The sequence below is a fragment of the Equus caballus genome, chromosome 3 (assembly GCF_041296265.1).
Source record: "Equus caballus isolate H_3958 breed thoroughbred chromosome 3, TB-T2T, whole genome shotgun sequence".
In the NCBI taxonomy this organism is placed as follows: domain Eukaryota; kingdom Metazoa; phylum Chordata; class Mammalia; order Perissodactyla; family Equidae; genus Equus; species Equus caballus.
Window position 1 is genome coordinate 75,919,531 of NC_091686.1, and position 16,918 is coordinate 75,936,448.

The following is a 16,918-nucleotide window of genomic DNA, read 5'->3' on the forward strand; positions in this document are numbered from 1 at the left end:
GATCAGGATCTTTGCTTGTGCTTGTCTTACTGTCTAGAAAGTGCTATCCCCAGATCACCACACTGTTTGGTCTCTCACATCTTTCAGAAATTGTCTATTGTTCACAGATATACACATCACATAAAACATCTCTCCCATAAGAGATGCAAAATTATATATTTATGAATTGATTAATAATGATAAATTCCCTGATGACTTAGCCAGGTTGATTAGTGTTTGTTTATTTGTTTGTCTTACCTAAAGTCACTATTATTAAAATCAGAAATCGTTGGTTCATTTTTGTTAAAATGAACTCCCAGTGGAGACTCGATGTTTTATTTTATGTAGACTAAATGGCATGCTGATTTTTATGCTCAACCTTTATTGGTTTAATTATGCAATCTTTGATTCATGTTGATTTTCTTGAATAGCAGCCAAAGGATTTGAAATTTTACATTTTATTTATAACAACATAGGTACAGATTTTAATGCAAAATATTTTTTTCTTAAATATACTTCTGTAAATTACATTTGGCATTTAGTTTTAAAATAGGGTTATACAAATGACAAGAAGAGGTGGTAACTTAGAAAAATAGCAACAAAAACAAATGCACAAAGGGACAAACAAAATATTGCAATATGTTAGGTGGGCAAAAACCAAACATAAACTAAACAAAACAAAAGCAGCATTGAACCCATAGGATATGAAATTCAAACTTTTTCAATCTATGGGACTTGCTAAAGGACAAGTAGACAATGAAAAAGTTATTCTGAATATTATAAAATGTCAAATGCATTCTAAGTAGGTTTTGGATATTTTTGAATTGTCTGCTTTAATCTGGAGGCATTTTGATATGAGCACATTTGCAATTATTATACGTATATATATTCCTGGAGCAGGTGTGAGCATACAATTTATGAAATATTTCTAGTGTCATCAGAAGTAAATTTATAGAGACTGTTGTAACAGTACTTTTGTTATTAAATAAGTTTAGAACATTTCTAGAATAAAAATATTAACACAAACACTTGTGGTTTGGTTACTGAAAACAATATTTCCTAATAAGTAGAATCATGTATTAAATAAAAAAATTAAAATATCTTATGCATAAGGCAATTCAGATTTTTAGGAGAGAATTTAATGTATTCATATTTCATTTTCTTTCTAGCTTGGCCTGCTTCTGCCATTGTATGCACTATATCCGATATCTTTTGGAAACCTTATTTGTACACAAAGTTTCTGCAGGACATACACCTTTGAAAAATTTGATAAAGGTAGGGATCGATATGTTTTGTAATTTTAATTATTATTGAGATAATTTATGTATCGAATCACCTGTAAAATAATTCAATCATGTTTATTTCCCTCAAGCCTAGATTTGTCTGTTCAGCAGTATCAGCCTGTCTTAAACATTCTGTTCCTGAAACGTTATTTCCTGGGTGACCTGTTTCATTGGAGCTGCCCTCAACCAATAACCCTGCATAGAAAAGTTTGCCAAGATCTTATGTTGCAAGCTAGATAAGTTCAGGCAACTTTTAATTTTGAAAATACTTAACATTGAATTCAGATTATTTAAGTGCCACTTGGAGGGGAAGAATGTCATTTATGAACCTTCCTATAAACAAACATCTGTGTGATTAAAATAATGATACTACACCCCATCTTTACGATACTTGACAGTGTGATGATAGTGGCTTTACTCTTCAAAAAAATGGTGAATGCAACAGTTATTAACCATCAAATAATGATCAAGAAAACGAGAAATTTTCTGGAACATTGAATTGGAAATGTAGGTTAGGTAATATGCTGCAATTCAACTTTCTAATTCAAATTGAAATTTACTTTTCAATTTAAAATTTATTTTCAATACACATTATGCTCTTACTAAAATCTTCCTTTCTTTGGCAAATATCTGTTTTCTAAAAGTTTCAACAAAGCAGCCATTCTATTGCCATTGTGATGAAACAGTAAACTCTAAAACTCTTAGAAACCTCAGAAATTGTTTCACTAGCTTCTCTTTTGACAGAAGGTATTAAAATTTATCATATCAGTATAGGATCAGCATTATAGCCTAGGACTTCTAAAACCAGGCCTTGTTCTTTCTAATCAATCAAGACATTACTTGATGAGCAAATAATTCATCTTCTTATTCATTTACTGTTGGAAAATGAGTATTAGTACATTTTATGCAATAGAAAATTTATTTTTATGACAATTCATATTTATTATCTGATAGACAAAAACCATTCTTCAGAAATTTTCTTTTGCAGTGTCACAATTGTCCTCTATCCTGAATACCCATTTATATTAATAAGGACTGAGTAAAGCAATGCATTTCTTTAGTGATATCAAAAAGGTACTTTTAAAATGCTATTGGATGAAGAAACATTCCATTTAGCCAGTTTAGAAAATTTATATCATTTTTTTATACAAAACTACTGCAGTGTGGCATATAGACGTGTAGGGTGGTTTAGAGTGATGTGATCTATATGCTGTACATTACTTACTTTTATTCTGTGTTATTTGTAGGGCTGTGTCTTTTACTGGGGATTCACTTCTTGGATGGCCTACTACATTAATCACCCACGGTATACACCACCATGTATGTAGGATTTCTTCTTAACTAACCCCATACTAAATTGCCAACATCAAAACTCTTTCTAAACTACATAGAAATGATGAACAACATGGCACACTTAAAGGAATAAGCAAATAATGAAAAAAAAGTCAATTTTAAATTGTTTCCATCCCATATTCCATTACATTTTTATGTAGACATAAAAGACCAGATTTGACTGTCATTCTTTGATTTATTTTCTCTCTATAAGAACTCTAGCAAAAATATGAGTTGATTGCAAACCTCCAAAATGACAGATAGTAAAATGAAAGAGTAAAGCTTAAAAAGAAAAATTCTATAAAATCACATAATCACGTACAATCAGCTATCAGATACTTTAAAAATAAACAATAAATAATTATTCTTCCAGGTGTGATTCAATGAAAATAAAATAGAGGCATCCTTTTTCTGTGACATACTGTTTCTTATTTATAACTTTCTTAAATCGCTTTGGTCCTTGACTCGGATGAAGCAATTTGGTGGAAAGTTAACTGGACCAAAGCTAAACCTTCAGTTCCTAATTTGGGGGAAAAAATACCTGTCCTGGAGAAGAATTTCATTTCTTTTACTCATCGTGGACTGCTCTCGCCAGCTTTTACTGCAGCTCACAAGGCACACACATTTAATTGACAATTATTTTTTGTGGTCTATTTCTGCTCTTTATAAAGTTTGAAATAAATGGAAATGAATGACGTAGTCAAGCTTTATTTTAGATTTTATAAAATAATGTAATCTGACAATTTTTTGCTTGAAGTCTCAATACAGAGAATTACATTATTTGGGGTCTTTGCTAAGATCAGCAAATCTAGTTCAGCGTGCTAAGTTAAGAGTAACTGAAATGTTCAAAACATTAACTCTTCTAAATACTAACCATTAACTCAGAATATTGAAGGAAAAAATCTTTTGATCTCATATAACTCTAACTGATTTTTAAAATATTTACCAGAAGATGCACTTTTTAACTTCAGAACATAAACAGATAAATATTTTTGCTCCATAGTATGTTTAAGAAGAGCCTCTGAAAAATGCTACCTTCACATATCCGATGCAAAATAATAAAGGCTGATTGTGTTAATACAGGCAAAACATTTATTGAAAACAATATTTGTCGAGAACTGTAAAATTGCTATTTCTTTTGTAATTATAAACAGCATTATTATGTAGGTGTTCATGTTCCCCATTATAGATTAGGAAAATGAGGTCCTGAGGCCTCATTTAAGACTTTTAAATGCATAAGATATAAGTAGGACTCAATTTTTTGATGTAAGCAGGAGACACATCTGTTTCTTAAATTGATAGTCATCTTAGTCAGCTTTGGTGGCTGTAACAAAATACCACAGACCGGAGGACTTACACAAGAGGAATTTCTTCCTCACAGTTGTGGAGATAGGGAAGTCCGAGATCAGGATGCTGGCGGATTCTCTTCCCTGGTGAGGACTCTCCACCTGACTTGCAGAGGGCTGCCTTCTCACCACGTCCTCACATGGTGGAGAGAGAGAGGAAGCAAGCTCCTTGATGCCTCTTCTTATAAAGGCACTAATCCCATCATGAGGGCCCCAACCTCATGACCTCATCTAAAGCTAATTACCTCCCAAAGGTCCCATCTCCAAATACCATCATATTGGGGGTTAGGTCTTCAGCATATAGATTTTGTGGGACACTATTCAGTGTGTAGTAATAGTGATGTGGACCTAGGATAATTAGCCCACGTTACAGGCGAGTAGTAGGATTCAACAGATCTCTCTAATTTGTCATATGCTTATGACATTTGTTAGGTATTATTTTTTCTAAGAATTTCACTTTTCTTTTTGGCAGCTATGATACAAAAAGATCTTCCCTTGCGTTTTTCTCTTCCTAAGATTTTTAAAGATTACTCCTTCCCCTTTATAATATTTTAGTTAAAATTCATAGATTTAATATTTTTATTTTAAAATATAGGTCATATATTAGATCATAACAATTCAATGCAGTCCCTCCAAAGTAGAAGTAATACAAACTACATTATCTTTAGATGAGATGATATAAACATTAAGCATAGTTAAGTAAAAAAAATTTGAACATAAAATTTTTAAACTAGACGCTTAAAAACATATTCCTAAATAAGTATTGAATCTAAAAGTAAAAATAGTAATATTACAGAAAAGACTATGACAAAGTGACAAAAGAGGAAACAAGTACATATTAAAGCTGTTTCTAGCAAAGTAGTTATAATCTTATTAGATAATCATATATAAGGAAAATGAATCAAACATACTAATTCAACAAGTTAGAAATTCCTTTGTTTTAAAACATTTTACTCCAATTGTGCACTGCTTAAATTCGTGTGCTTAGAGTTGCAGAATAGACGATTGAGCCAATTTTTACATTGTTTCCTTTGAAAATTTTCTTTAGAATCTGCATGCTTACAACATATTTTTCCTTCATTTTACCCTCAAAATTAGAAAAAGAAAGAAAAGAACAGGGGTAGGATTTTATGTATGTTTACTTTTTTCATCATATTTTTCTGGGGTTTCACTTTAGGTATGTTCTTTCTACTTACATACTCAAGTCTTTCATTCTGGATATTTCTTCTTACATTATAGCTATGATTCTTATTTTTCTGTTCTTTTTATGTTGTCGTAATTTACACTGTTGCTCTTTGTCTTTTACATCAACTGGTTTTTTTTTCACCACTTTCTACATTCTCTATGCCAACGCTTTCATCTTTTTCATAGTCCTATTCTCAGCAGATCTGACTGCACAAAATTAACAGCATTTGTACATTTACACACTTAAACCAACTTAAATGAAAGATAATATGTTGGTATTCATTTCCAACACTTATACCAGTAAGGGTGTCCTTTTCCATACTTCTTGAACAATATTTAAAGGTAAATAAGAAAAACATATTATCATAGTTAAAAACTGCCCAGTGGCAGGAATATTCCATTAACCACAAACCAGGATGCATATGTTCAGAAAACTTAATACATAATGTTTGATGCCAAAAATAGTCAAGGAAAAATGACCTACCTTTTTTTGCCTACTTAAATGTGAAATATAATACAAATTGTAAAAATATTATAGCAAGTTTTAATGATAACATTTTTTCTAGAAAGTTTGTTTTAAATTATATTATCTGTAACTTTGTTTTCTGGGAATAAATAGTAACAATATTTCAAAATTATACTCTTTGACCCAGTACCTGTTTTATCCCATCATTGTTTATTCTCATTAAAAAATGAAAACAAAGCACATCTTCACTGTCCTGCTGCAGGAAATGTTCTGAACCTCTCTCTTCTCTGTGTTAATAGTTTTTCCTTTTTTTTAGATGAAAACTCAGTCATGTACTCGGAGTGTCCTCCCTGATTAGAACAAATCCTTTTTAGCTCTTAACATTGAATACTACATAGATCCTTCTTAGTAACACTTATCCAAGTTGCAAACTTCCATTTGTTATTATGTGCTTAGTATTCGTTTCCTTGTCAGAAAGTAAGTTCCATTCAGACAGGGTTGCATTTGCCTTTGTTTATAATTAATTTATCAAAAGAATACAGTGTAGTGCTGCCATGTAAATTCCTAATAACTATCATTGAATGAGTAAAGTTTTGTCCAGATGTGGGCACAAATAAAAAAAATTATGGTCGATAGGGATGGATATCACCTAATTATTATGATTTTGGCAGAGAAGAATGTTTATATCGCAAAATGTGTATAACATAATATTAAGGGAAAAGGTGATTATAAACTTGTTCTATTAAATATTATAAAACGTGTATAACAAATGATGTATATTTCCAAAAGGGAAAATCTGAATTTTAACTAGGTTCCATGGATGACAGGATTTTTAATGGATTTTATTTTCCCTTTACACTTTTATATATCTCAAATTTTCTCCATTAATATATTTTATTTTATACTTAGATAAATGTACTATATAAAGAAAAACTTCCAATACAAGTACATGTTTTATATATGTACTTTATACATATAGCCAAATATACTTATGTAACTTTTAACTAAATTATACTTTTAAATTTCTAGCCCGTAGAAATAGGACTTCAGTAAAAGACTTATACAGAAAGATATTTGAAGCAGTATTATTTATCATACACAAAATTAAGTGATCCTAATTGCAGCAAGTGCATAATATTTACTGTTTCAAGAGCTGGCCACATCACACCTTATGATGCAGATTCCATGATAGTTTTGACAAGGAATGTTTAACAATATTGGAAAAGTCTTTAATATATTCTTACATAAAAATACAAGATTCAAAATGGGGCATTATATTAATTTTTATTTATATAGGTGTTTATATAATAAATACAATTTACATGTGCACACATAAAACTAGAAGAAAGAAATGGAACTATTAATACAGAAGATAAGCTTATCAGGTAATTCTATTTTCCAGTACTTTTGTATATTCCAACTACTCCAACAGGAATAAGGTGACTTTAGGACATTGTTTTTAATTCCACTTTGTCTATTACTCTTTATAAGATTTGGGAAATTATATAACCTATATTTTTCTTTATTTTAAGATAAAACAATAATACTTGCCTCATATTTTTTATGATGAAAAAATAAAAAACATTTAAAATATTGCCTGTTACAAAACATCAATGCAGAGATAAAAATTATTATTAGCATTTTTCTTTTTGTTTTTAAAGATTTTATTTTTTTTCCTTTTTCTCCCCAAATCCCCCTGGTACATAGTTGTATATTCTTCATTGTCTTTTTGTTTTTAAACATTAAAAAATAAGTTTTTATTGGGTGCCATTATATGTTAGGCTGTATTAATGTGCTTTTAAAGTGACAAACAAAATAGATTACATCTGCTTTCAAAGAGTTTAATAATACAAATTAAAAAAAGATTTCATTTGTATTCTAAATATCATGATGTTACTAAAAGAAAAGTACGTGTGGAAAGTAAAAATATTTTCATGTCTTTAGACTGCAGAAGTATCATCCCAAAAGGTCAATTACATACCACATAGGACTTTTGATCCGAGGATAGTGATATCCAATAAACCTTGCCCAAATTCTTTCTACAGTGTGGCAATCCAGAATATAAGTGTTTGCATAACATCTTCCTTTCCTACTTTCTAGCATTTGGAAACAGGCAAATCACAGTATCTGCTATCAATTTTCTGGTACGTATTCTTTATATTACTCATACTGTAATTGTGGTATTATTAAGAATGCAAATTAGATGGCACTTGAGGATTTGCCATGTAGAAAATATGATCTATTTTATATCATATACATAATGGTGTTAAATGAAGTAAATCAGATAACTTCCCGTAATCAAGTCATTAGCTCTCTCAATCTTTTAATCAAAATGTTGTACTCATCTGTAAAGGATGATTAGAGTTATTTAAAATACAGTAAAATTTGAAAAAATTATACTCAGTAATTCTTCCAATTGTCAGCATATTTACCAACTTATAAAACTCTAAGAGCAAAAAGTTTTACAAATCTGATAGATGAACATCCAAAAAACACTTTGGCATAATTGTTAATTTAAGTGATTCTGGATGAAAACAAAGTGATTTTTTGAGTGAAACACAGCTCTTTCTTAATTGTTCTCAGTCCAGTTCCTTAGATCATTCTATTTAACTTCACATACCCGTTGTTTGAGTTGGGTCCAAATCAATCTGTGTACCACAGATTCTTTATTATTTCTGAAATACATGAATTATTTCATTAGACATATTTAGCCTCATACCATGCTTTCATTCTTTGTTCATGTTCTTCCCTCACTCCTGTCCCTGAGAGATTAACTCCCATGATTCCTGTCCTCGATATGTTGATATCCTCCCACGAACAAGACCATATTCCTTGTGACGTTTGTACTGAACAACTTAGACCCCACCACTTCATACAAGGCATAAATTGCACTCCATAACTCTGCAAAAGCTCTCACACAAACCTCTGTGTGTGTATATATATATTTGTTTTAATTAATAGCTTGGTTAATAACATCCTCTACGGTGATGGCGGTGAGGGGGGCAGGTCATTTTAAATTTTTTTAGCAACTAGTTTTGTGCACAGTAGAAGCTCACCACTCACTTGAATAAATAACAAAAAATCACTTCTTTATTTAGAAATTTTTAAGCAAATATACTGTAAATATGTCACCACCTTTTAGTTTTTGATATGTGTATATTGTTCATGGACAGAAAGTCTGCAGTTATTTATTTTGATGTGTTTATTGCTAACTTACGTTGCACCAAGTCTAATGTTCTCTTTATATTAACCACTTAGTTAATTTGAGCAAATGGAAGAATGAATTTATGGATTAACAAAATAATAATCACATACTTGGTCTTTATTTAGATATATTTTTAGATTAATATCTGATTGTTTCTCTCATTTTTCTCTTCCTTATGAAATCATCCACTACTTTTTTGGCAAGTTGTTTACTCTTATTTATTTTTGTGTAACTATTTACACAGCTCCCATTTTATATAATATATTTTATTTCTTTCCTTTTCTCAAATGTGGTGTGGATATGAATCCATGGCTCTAGAACAAAAGAAAAATTTTAAGAAAAGTTGTAGCTTTTACAAAATTATGTATTATAATAGTTGTAATATTTTTCTTGAAAAGTGAAAAGAATCATAATTGGAAACAAGCAAAATTCTAATAGTTTGCAATATATATTTTTCCTCCAAAGACTTTTGAAAACTCTGCTTCCTTATTAAGCTACTATTTCTTCTCCGTCATTCATGCCTTTATTAATTAATGCTATTTTATATAGTCCCCAGGGCGAAACTTAATATTAAGAAGAAGAATTAAGCAACTAGTAAAATCTTATCACGCAGTTGCTGTCTTGTAAGGACCAAGATGCCAAACTATGCAAATACTGATAAATAGTGGCGTAGACTATGTCCAATACAGACGTAGCACGTAAATGTGATAACTTTAATTCCACATCTCTGAGCATAGAACAAGCATTGTCTGTTTCAGTTATAGACTTAAATTAAGATAAAAAGACTAACTTGTGCTTCTAAGTATAAACAGTATTGAATATATGGAAAAAGCTTATTTTAAAGTCAGAATTTTGAGTGTAATTGTATTCCATTGCAAATAGAAATTTAGAAATTAGACAGAAGGGCCACAGTGGCTCTTAAAATTGTAAGTTGTGATAATAAATTAAAAAAGCCTGCTAGCTCTGTAATTTCTTAATAGTGATCAATGTAGGCAGAACACACAATTTTTACAAGTAATAATGATATTAATATATAAGTTTTTCAGAATTGATTCTAATACAGAAAGTAACAACTAATGAGTTGATCAAGTTTGTGTATAATCACCTAAATTGAAGATGCCTGCCATATCATTGTGAGTGTAACATTCTATATTTCAAGGTTAATGTTTTCATTCATAATAGCTGAATGTATAAGTGTTTACCTTAAGGATTTATTACAAATAATACATATACAAATGATTTTGAAACAATAAGCAACCTGCTTTTAAGTCCAATGCATTTCAAATTATTTTATATCAAAATTACTAGCATAAGGCGGGCGTGGTGGTGAGTGATTAAGTTCCAGCACTCTGTTTTGGCAGCCCGGGGTTCACTGGTTCCTATCCTAGGCATGAACCTACGCACCGCTTATCAAAGCATGCTGTGGCAGGCATCCCATATATTAAAAGTAGACGAAGATGGGCACAGATGTTAGCTCAGGGCCAATCTTCCTTAGAAAAAACAGGAGAATTGGCGACGATGTTAGCTCAGGGCTAATCTTCCTCAAGCAAAAACAAAAAAAATTAGGGGCTGGCCTGGTGGCACTGCAGTTAAGTGCATACTTTCTGCTTCTGCGGCCTGGGGTTCACCTATTTGAATCCTGGGTGCTGACATGGCACCGCTTGGCAAGCCATGCTGTGGTAGGTGTCCCACGTATAAAATAGAAGAAGATGGGCACAGATGTTAGCTCAGGGCCAGTCTTTGTCAGCAAAAAGAGGAGGATTGCCAGATGTTAGCTCAGGGCTAGTCTTCCTCAAAAAAAAAAAAATTACCAGTGTATAATAGAATCAATTATTATAAAGAAGAAACAAAGGGGAAATTCATGAGTCAATCATACAATATAAAATTCAAGGAGAAACTGTCATAATTGCAACTGCTAATTATTCTGCTAATAAAATGTTATGTTTGTAAACTACTTGCTTTTCATTTATTGATCTATGTACTCTCAGCATAAGAAAAAAAAGCTTGATTTATTTAAAGTTGGTTTTGCTCAGTAATTACTGAGCAACAAAGGAAAAGAAAAAAGAAAGAAAAAAAAGACCAGAAGTTTAAGAGGGTGAGGAAGGCCATGTGACGCCAAGAGTATAAAGCAGGCAGGGCTCCCATTCGAGTCTGAGGGTAGAATGGACAGTGGATCGAAGAAAGCTTTCTGGAGAATGTACGCGTAAAGTAGGCCTCAAAGGATACCCTGAGCTGTTTTCTCATAATGAAATAGCTTTATTTAATTTTTTAATTATAAAAATAATACATACAAATTCCAAGCAACATAAAATGGCATACAGATTTTAAATAATACAAAATTCCATCACTAGAAGCAACGATAATTAACCATTCAATCAGTATCCTTCCCCTACAAATACAATTTTATTTAAATGTGGACCATAAAAAAAATCAAAGTAAAAACTTTAGAGGCCCTTGTTAAATGAAAAATTGTAGAGAATTATATAATACAAGTATCCCCGTGCTTTCCCGTCACTTCTAAGTGATAGGCAGTTCCACTAAAAATCCTTGGAGGAGCAGTGTGGGGTGATCTGATGCACATGTGTTGTATGGGGACATCTCATTTACTTCAAGCAGAAGAAATGAACTCAGAGAGACACCTCTCGATGTTGCAGAGGAGCAAACTGTGTTTTGTTGTATCTGGCATTTAATCCAACCAGCAAACCAATGGGTGTGAGTTTCTCTAAATTGAGTGAAGTTGTAACTAAACATTTCGACCTCAGACTTCTGTGTTTTGGTGTAACATAAAATGCCCTCAGCCAAGACACTAATCTACAGCATTGTTTCTTTTACGCCCTTGATTTATGTTTGGTACTTTGTTAGAAGGTTCTCTTTTCATAAAATAACAAAGAAAACTACATAGAAAACCACACTTCTGAAGCACCTCATTAAGGGACACAGAAAGTTGGAAGGCATATCACTCTCACCGTTACCATTGAAATGAACTGGCCTTACTTCAGAAAAATAGTTGCTACGTAGAGCCAGATTATTACCTGGTAAGAAGATAATATATTAGAACCATGTTAAATATGGTTATACTTCTTAGTTATTCATGTGTGAATCATCCATTTTCTGCACTAACCATTAATAATTATAATTTTCTGGGGCCAGCCCAGTGGCGCAGCGGTTAAGTTCGCACATTCTGCTTCTCAGTGGCCCGGGGTTCGCCAGTTTGGAACCCGGGTGCGGACATGGCACCACTTGGCCAAAGCCATGCTGTAGTAGGCGTCCCATGTATAAAGTAGAGGAAGATGGTCATGGATGTTAGCTCAGGGCCAATCTTCCTCAGCAAAAAGAGGAGGATTGGCAGTAGTTAGCTCAGGGCTAATCTTCCTCAAAATAAACAAATAAATAAATAATCATAATTTTCTTTTCTGCTCCCTGTGTTTTCATTCTACTGCTATTCTGAGCTTCCTACTACACTAAAAATATATTGTAGGCAAAACACCACACTTCACAATACATACTTAGTATGTTCTAAAGTTACGTAAAAATTCCTTGTGGAAAATCTTTGATTTTGGTGAGTTTTGACACATTTATACTATATTCTGAAAAGTATTGTATCACCTCTTCCTTTGGTACATTTTTTCTGTCTTTCAACACCACTTCGTTCCCTCAGATATGTTCTGGCATCACAAAATCTACAAGGGAAAAATCAAACAAGTAGAATCAAATACAGGCAAATTTAGAAAGGCATCAGAATATTTTTCCCTATAACTTTTAGATATAACTTTGTTTTTCTGCTGTAAATATTGTGGAGACACACTATAATCCAGCCTGTTCATATTTCTATGACTCCTCTTCATCTTCTGAAACCAACCCCACCCACAAAGCAACAAATCAAAACACCAAAATCACAACTGCAAAACAAATGGATTTTATAATTTTTAGTAATTGATTTTATTAATAACAATCCTGTTTTCTTTATCCACTCTTCCTCTCAACCTTATTTTTACTCTCCAGAGGCAATTATAGTTTGTCAGTTCTCTGTACAAGGAGCATTTCACCCGTAAAGGATTTTTCTTGCCTTTCTTACTGTCTTCAATGAGGGGGAAAATGAGAGGAATAGATAATAACATCTAAGGCATAGTTTGCAAAGTACTGAAAATAACTCTTCTCCCTGGTTTTGTCTCTCTGGCTCTAGTCTCACCATTGGTTATCCACTCATTTAGGTTAAGATTTTTTATTAAAAGCAAATATTCTTGGAAAGGAATAAATTATGCTCTTGTCAAGTAGTCACACCTTGTCTTGTAACGTTTAACTGAGAAGGAGCTTGAGCATAGAAGTGTAGTTTTTGATTAGGGGAGATGCTGGGGACAATATATTATAATATTTAATAACGGTAGAGGTGAGTTGGCTGCAGTTGTGGAAACCACAGAAAGGCTAGGAAAATGCTTGTGAATGTTTGGTATTTGTGGATGAGATGAAGGAGGGAAGAAAAGGGTGCCAAATGTGAGTGCTTTCCTTCTCAGCAGTCTGCTCAGGTTTAGCTGGGACAATTTTTTCTCTGATCTTTTGCCTACTATTGATAACCACCGATAACAAGATTTACATTTACTTTTCATTGAAGATTTAAAATAAAATCTAGGCCTCTATGTTTTCTCATCATTTGCCATTCTACTTTCCTCTCAAATCCATGGACTATCTTTTAATTATATACATAGGACTCAAGCTTTATACTTAAATTTGATTGGAGTCACTGCTTCTTAAATAATTTATTTGGAAAACACGTTTAAAAAAATGATGTAAAATTAATGCAAATATTATATTTTATTATTTTACTATAATTACCATGGGTTCTTCAGTTAAAACTTAGTTACTCCTGACTATAGTAATGGTTTCAATTAAAACCAGCAGCTATTATAACCAAAAAAATTGTTATTGTTAAAATGTATAATATAAAAATGATATAAAAATAATGGCTGAAAAGACAGTCACTAAAAGTGTGTTTTTAATAATAATTAACTACAGAGTTAGTATATGTAAAATATCCTTATTTTTAAAATTTTATTGTTTGGGCCATTCTTATACTATATTTTTGTACTGTATATGCACATTCTTGTGTTATATAATATTTCATGAAAGCTCTATGGATTAAAAAAATAATTCAGGTATTTCCAAAATTGTAGTAATGAGGTAGACCACAGATATAAAATAAATTATTTTAAACATTAAATAAATTCCAAAATCAAATAGTTTGGGTTACAACTTATTGAGTGAAAATATCATCTCTTATAGCTGTTTATACAATAAAATATTAGTTTCATGCCACAAATAAATTCATAAAATAACTATTAAAATTTCTTTTTCACATCATGCAATAATATAAATGCAATATTTGAACTTTTTCTTAAAATCCTACAATTACTTATTTTCAAAAGTCAAATGTATTGGTTAGAGCAAAGACAATAAAATGGAGTTAAGATAGTCATAACAAAGGGTGCTGTAATGACTAGACATCCACATTCAAAAAAATGAATCTAGACACAAACCTTACATCCTTCACAAAAGTTAACTCAAAATGGATCACAGGCCTAAATGTAAAACTCAACACTATAAAACTCTTAGAAGATAACACAGGAGAAATCCTAGATGACTTTATGTATGGTGACGACTTTTTATATACAACTCTGAAGACACAATCCATGAAATCAATAATTGATGAGCTACTTCATTAACTTAAAAACGGCCTTGTGAAAGACAGTTTCAAGAGAATGAGAAGACAGGCACAGACAAGGAAAACAATATTTGCAAAAGATGCATTTGATAAAGGACTATTACCCAAAATATACAAAGAACTCTTAAACTCAACAATAAGAAGACAAACAACTCAATTAAAAAATAGGCCAAGACTTTATCAGATATTTTACCAAGAAGAAATACAGATGGCAAATAAACATATGGAAAGATGTTCTGCATCATATGTCACCAGGTAAATGCAAATTAAAACAACTAGATACCACTGTACATCAATTGGAATGGACAAAATCTAGAGCACTGAAAACACCAAATGCTGGAAAGGATGTGGAGAAATAGGAACTCTCATTCATTGCTGGTTGGAATGCAAAATGGTGTAGCCAGTTTGAAAGAAGTTTGGTGGTTTCTTGCAAAACTAAACATACTCTTATAATACAATCCAGCAACCATGCTCCTGGGTATTTACCCAAGGGACTTAAAAACATATGCCTACAGAAAATCCTGCACATGGATATTTATATCAACTTCATTCATAATTGCCCAAACTGGAAGCAACCAAGATGTCCTTTAGTAGGTGAATGGATAAATAAACCATGGCACATCCAGCCAATGCAATATTATTCAGTGCTAAAGTAAAATGAGCTATCAAGCCATGAAAAGATATGGAGGAACATTAAATGTATATTAATAAGCATAATAAGCCAATCTGACTAGGCAACATACTGTATGATTCCAACTATATCACATTCTAGAAAAGGCAAAACTATGGAGACCACGAAAAATATCAATGATCACCATGGGTTGAAGGAAGAGGGATGAACAGGAGGAACACAGGATTTTTAGGGCAGTGAAAATACTATGATACCATGATAGAAATATGTCATACATTTCTCTAAGCCAGTAGAATGTACAATATCAAGAGTGAACCATGATGTAAATTATGGACTTTGGGTGGTTATGATGTGTCAACATAGGTTCATGCAGCAAATGGACCACTCTGGTGGAGATCTTGATAATGGGAGAGGCTATGTGTTTGTTGGCAGAGGATATATGGGAAATCTCTGTACCTTCCTCTCAATTTTCCTGTGAACTTCAAACTGATATAAAAAAATAAAGTCTTTGTGAAAAATAAAGTATTAGTTAATATGTATATATTTTCTGTTAAACCCTTAGTTAACATATTGAATATATTTCTTCTGAAACAGAATGCATGTTATCCTTATTATTATTATTATTATTTGTGAGGAAGCTTGGTTCTGAGCTAACATCTGTTGACAATCTTTCTCTTTTTGCTTGAGGAAGATTGTCACTGAGCTAACATCTATGCCATTCTTCCTCTGTTTTATATGGGATACTGCCAGTGTGGCTTGACGAGCAGTGCTAGGTCTGCACCCAGGATCTGAACCCATGAACCCTTGGGCCTCTGAAGCAGAGAGCATGAACTTAACCACTGTGCCACTGGCCAGGCTCCTCCTTATTAATTTTTTGATAGAAATGTATATAAGTGAGTTTCATAATAAATGAGTAGAGATTAGGAATTAGAATAAAGTTCTATAATTTATGAGCATAGTAATATAAATTATCATAAGGATTATGAATACTAAGACAGTGTAATATTGGCTTATATTATCAAATATTATATCAGTCTAGGGAATATGCCTTATCCCTTAAAATAGAAACTAACTTCCCAAGATCAGAATAGTTGATACATTTCACAGGTGAAACTTTCTGTATTCATGTAGTTAGCCAGGATTTTCATTATTTTTGAAATATTGATTAAGGTAAAGTAAATAAAAGATATAATTATTGTTGTCATTATTATCATTATAAATAGAGAAAATAAAAATAGCTTGAACTCAAAACAAACCAGATTATGAGTGTTAGAAATATTTTAGCAGATTCTATATTTCAAAGAAATTAATAAAATGATTACCATATTGCTCAAACGATAAAATTATAAGATATTGGATCTGTCAATAATTAATAATAATAGTGCATATAAAACTGGGGGAACAGAAATATACAGAAATTACATACATCATTTTCATTCCTATAAAAATATTATGAGATCACAGAATAAAGATTCCTTATTTTTGCTGTAGAAACCAAAAGGATTTCACTAAGACAAATGACAGAGCCTGACTACTTGATGGCTACAAAGTCTATATTAGGGTGTTTGGATTTTGTTCTATGGAAACATCACTTTCACTTATTTAAAGGAGAGAAAGCTTGACTTAATGAAGTTTGTAAGGAAGAACAACACAGTAATTCTGTAAAAGTGGGTCTCTGCCAGTTGGCCTCCCTCTGTCTCATTTTCGTCATTAGTCATTAGCATCTTTGACACATGACAAATGTTACTGACCAAGGTACAGTAAGTAGCAGTTAA

The 16,918-nt window shown here is 31.8% G+C and overlaps 1 protein-coding gene across 4 annotated transcripts in view; it reads left to right on the forward strand.

Annotated features, from left to right (window-relative positions):
* TECRL (trans-2,3-enoyl-CoA reductase like) overlaps positions 1-16,918 on the forward strand; it is a 97,879-nt gene that overhangs the window by 66,934 nt on the left and 14,027 nt on the right. For all 4 annotated transcript variants that reach the window (XM_001501057.5, XM_070262408.1, XM_070262407.1 and 1 more), the window contains exons 6-8: positions 1,149-1,254; positions 2,510-2,582; positions 7,692-7,735. In XM_001501057.5, coding sequence (XP_001501107.1) covers positions 1,149-1,254; positions 2,510-2,582; positions 7,692-7,735 — 223 coding nt within the window. The remainder of the gene's footprint in view (positions 1-1,148; positions 1,255-2,509; positions 2,583-7,691; positions 7,736-16,918) is intronic.